General features: G+C 31.3%; 1 protein-coding gene across 1 annotated transcript; it reads left to right on the forward strand.

Moving 5' to 3' along the window:
* The first annotated feature begins 213 nt into the window (after positions 1-213).
* On the forward strand, positions 214-3711 carry LOC112454156 (pinin). The gene is made up of 5 exons (XM_025015392.1): positions 214-499; positions 1064-1259; positions 2618-2791; positions 2868-3162; positions 3257-3711. Exons 1-5 carry the CDS (start codon positions 345-347, stop codon positions 3568-3570), a joined length of 1134 nt encoding a protein of 377 aa, XP_024871160.1. The 5' UTR covers positions 214-344; the 3' UTR covers positions 3571-3711.
* The last annotated feature ends 885 nt before the right edge of the window (positions 3712-4596 follow it).

Raw genomic sequence — 4596 nt, forward strand, 5'->3', positions numbered from 1 at the left:
AAATCTGTTCACTTTTGTAATTTTCACTTCGTTTCAAGAACCGTAATCGACCCCCTGTTCAGTGATTTTGCTTCTCTCTCCGTTCTATGGCAAAAAGCCGTAACTAATAAACTACTAGTTTTTACGAAAAAATGGCATGTTGATTGGCTACCGCTTCGCTTTCTGCTGCGCGGCAAGCGTTTCTGCGTTCTATGAGCAAGAGTCGTTACTATGTTTATGTCTAAATTCACAGTTTATAAAATCTCTTTGGTCTTTTGGTGACGATTGACGATATCGACGATACTATTGTGATTTTTGTTAAAGAAATTAATTTTCTGTGTTATTAAGTGATTAAAGAATTTGTAATGAGGAAATTAGATTGTCAAGAGTTATGGGGAGCCGACAGATTAGAAGCTCAGTTAGAAGTCGCCCGCGATGGGCTTCGTGGTCTCGATCGCAGCATTCGTAAAATCTTGGGCCGGGATATTCCTGATGGTGAAAGCGGTCCATTGCAATCTAGGTAATATTTAATTCGAAAATCTTTAATTTATTTTCTAAATTTATTTATAAAATTATTATGAATTTTTAAAGTATTTCATAATAACAGTCATGAGATATTTTAGCAATTTATATATATATATATATAACTTTCATTATCACGGAATTCTCATACATTTTTGTGTAATCTTTATTTTTGTACTACTTGTACTATATTTTTCTCGTTTATTTCATATGTATGTTACTTAAAGCGATATTTATAGTTGGATGTTATATATAAGATGACTTTCTATTGCTACTTTTACGCGAGCGTTACTTCTCAGTAACTTACGATAATTCACTCGTTTACACGGAGTAAATTATCGTAAGTTACTACAGAAGTAACGCTTGCGTAAACGTAGTAATATCAGCCTTATATTACACACACACACACACACACACACACACACACACACACACACACACATATATATATATATAAAACATTATATTTTTATTATATATTAAATAACTATATATTTATATATTCTTGTTAGTGTGATTGTGTTAGGTGTAATTTTGTTTTATTTAATTCATTATTTTCTAGAATACCTCAAAAACGACTATTGCAAGAAGATCGTCGAAGAACTATAACAGAGTTTGTGAATAATGAACTGCCTGGAGGCAAACGGCGCTGGCAAGGGAGTTCAAATGTAGAACCAAAAACAGTTTTTAGTCGATTAAGTGCACGCGTTCCATCTACTGCAGATGACAGTGCTGATGAAGACGATAGCATTGCTAAGGTATTTATTTACGTATATATGATCTTGAAAATATCATATATTTTGTTTGTGATTGATACTTCTTAATAGAAACGTCTGTCTAATATAAAAATATTTAATGGTTCTGCAAAATTTACATTCTTTAAATTTTTCCAATTTTGGTTGTACACTGACCAGCAGGAATGCCTGGACATTTCAATATGTATTTGTACACACACACACGCATACGCACGCACACTACACATTCAATTTGAGATACTTCGTGAATATATAATGTATTAAAATATTTTTAAGGGTAAATATTTCTCTTTTTATATAGTCAACCCCGATGATCTTGACCTTTTTTTTCTTTTTTTGATAATGGAGTCGATGATCTTGACCTTGACATATGTTGTCAAGGACATGAATGTGAGCAACTTTTCGTTATAACTTAATCGTCGCTCATTGGTTATTTAAAAGTTATGAACAAAAAAAGTTTGAAAAATATACGAATTTGTGTCAATACTAAGGGAAGTAATTTGCTGACATGTATGCTGATGTGTGTAGACAGTACACATGTAAGCGAGGGAGGGGGATAGCCTCTCCCCCGCAGGCAGGGGAGGGTAGGGATAGACCTCGGTTTGTGTGGAAAGTTGAAAACCCGAACCGTACAACGATAAACCTGACACAAACTTGTAAATTTCTCAAAATTTTTTTATTTATAACTTTTAAATAAGCAATGAGCGACGATTAAGTTACAAGAAGAAGTTATTCAGGATCATGTCCTTGACAACATATGTCAAGGTCAAGATCATCGGGGCTGACTGTGTAAAGAAATATTTACCATTATATTTAATGTAGAATTTGATAATAAAAATAAAAATATTTTTATTTAATTTTTAAAGTTATATCAAGGTTATTTTATTTTTTTAATTGAAAATTATATTTTTATTTCAGCATTATAAAAAGGCAGGAAAAAACAAATTTAAGGATTTGTTTGAAACAGCCTTAAAGAAATTCAGAATAAGAAAAGAAAAGAAACTTTTGAGACAGACTCCATTTAATTTACTTTATTTTATACGCGTTTATTCTTTATTTATAAATTATTTTGATATTTGATATTGATATAAATTCAATAATTTGATGACACAAACTGTATTAGAGATCATGCAAGCTTAAAAAAAGCATAAATATATTATAAATTTTCTCATATTTTTTATAATAAATTAACACAAAAAAATTTATTTTATTGTTTTGATTTACTTAAATTATACTTTTTTATTATACTTTTTTAACCATGTATTTTGACTCGTCAAGTATAATTTTCTATAATCTTTGATGTATTCTACTCTAATATTTGTACATAAGATAAACTAATATGTATCTTAATGTTTATTAAGCCTGCTGTATCATCCAGAGTAATAGCCACTCCTCGAGAAATTCCTTCGCGTCAAGAGGTTATTAGACGAGAAAGAACAGATGAACGTAGTCGACAAAGAAATAAACGTATGTTTGGTGCACTTTTGGGTACTTTACAAAAATTTAGACAAGAGGAAACTAAACTTAAGGCAAAGGTAAGATATATTTAGGTAAGGTATATTCAGCAAATAGATATATTTATCATTAAAATATGTGATGTCTCATTTACAGGAAGATAAAAAGGCAGAAGTAGAAGCTAGAGTAGAAGAGGCTAGACGACGAGAGAAAGAAGAACTACGAAAAGAGAGACAACAACTATTTTTATCACGAAAACGACAATTGGCTGAAGTACGAGCATTGGAAGCAAAGCTCACACGTAGTCGGCAGTTTCAAGATTGGCGCAATGCACAGTTGCCCCTTGTTTCTTTTATAAAAACGCATGCACAACCTTCTATTTATTATGTACCAAAGCGTAAACATCCACAAACGGACATGTTACTAGCGCAGTCCACAAAAGAACTTCATGGTTAGTATTCTCATAAATATTGTATGTAATTTTATTTATTTATATACTTACGCGAATGTATATAAAATAGTATATTTATCTTGTATTATTTCAGAGGAAATTGAAAGAAGAGAAAAAGCTTTGGTTGAAGAATTAAATCTAATAGAGGTTCAGATAGGTTTAGGCAAACATTCACAAAACTTTGAAGCATCTTCATCTTTACATACTGTAGAAGCTGCACCTTTAATACAAGAGGGTGAAGAAAATCGAGATCCTAATCCAGAACATAATATTGAGACTGCAATCAATGATAATGCTGATATTTCAATACAGTCTATAATAAATGAAAACTTTGATAATGATCATACTATTGAGAAAAAAGAAGAAGTACAATTGGAAATAATTCAACCAGAAGTAAACAATGGCTAGAATAAAAATCGCTATGATAAAAAGAGTTATACATATTAATATTATATACAGCCGATGGTCCAACATAAAATGAGGATTTTCATAGTAGGTTCTTTTAACATTGTTTTATGATTGTACAATTAAAGATATTCCTAAAAGATAAAAAAACTTGTAATTTTATTACCATATAAATCTGTAGTTTACCTTCATGGCTTTTAGTCTCCTTACAGAAAAATGAGGTGAATTTTTCCTTGAAATAAATTAGCTTATTTATATATATTGTAAATCAGTACTCTTGCACAATGCCAAGCAACAAGCAATGGAAAGAGGAAATAACCAAAAATTCGTTAATTAGGCACAACCTAAAAAATTCGAATGCTACGATTGTTTGGCAACAGGTAATAGGCACAGAATTTTCAACGTGACGGAAACTCTGTCTAAAAATAGGTAAGAGCACATGAAATAAATAGGTAAACTTTTCTATTTAAGGGTAGAAAAACACTTTCCAAAAAATTTCAAGTGAATTCATTCTTCGAGAACAAATTTCCAAATAACGCATGTTTTTCGCCTACGTTGCCTGGACTATATTGCCTGTGCCACTGTTTATTCTGCATTTATACATGATTTCTTTCTATTGCCTATTGTCTGGCATGTACCGGGTTGTGGCTGATCACTGATTAAAACGAGCATAATTTTAATGAGATTCGTTAATTAATTTGGCTAAACTTTGGGAAAAACCATTTGTGGTTCACGGCTACAAATGGTTTTTCCCAAAGTTTATTTAGCCAAATTAAATAACGAATCTCATTAAACTTATGCTCGTTTTAATCAGTAAGATTAGCCGCAACCCGGTACTTAAGCCCGTATCAGACTACGGATTGGGATTGAGATTAGATTGAAATTTAATCAATCAGAACAGAGAAAACTGATCTCAAGTTTAGTAAACTTTGCTCTGATTGGTCAAATTTCAATCCAATCTCAATCCCAATCCGTAGTCTGATACGGGCATTAAGGCTGATTTATAGAGACTGTAATCGTTGATTTAAG

This window comes from Temnothorax curvispinosus, unplaced genomic scaffold (genome assembly GCF_003070985.1).
Source record: "Temnothorax curvispinosus isolate PA1 unplaced genomic scaffold, ASM307098v1 QBEX01004819.1, whole genome shotgun sequence".
NCBI lineage: Eukaryota > Metazoa > Arthropoda > Insecta > Hymenoptera > Formicidae > Temnothorax > Temnothorax curvispinosus.

Coding starts and splice junctions, on each gene's coding strand:
- LOC112454156 (XM_025015392.1), top strand. CDS start 345: ATGAGGAAATTAGATTGTCAAGAGTTATGGGGAGCCGACAGATTAGAA. Junction 1,260..2,617: donor AAGACGATAGCATTGCTAAG/GTATTTATTTAC, acceptor ATGTTTATTAAG/CCTGCTGTATCATCCAGAGT. Junction 2,792..2,867: donor AAACTAAACTTAAGGCAAAG/GTAAGATATATT, acceptor TCTCATTTACAG/GAAGATAAAAAGGCAGAAGT.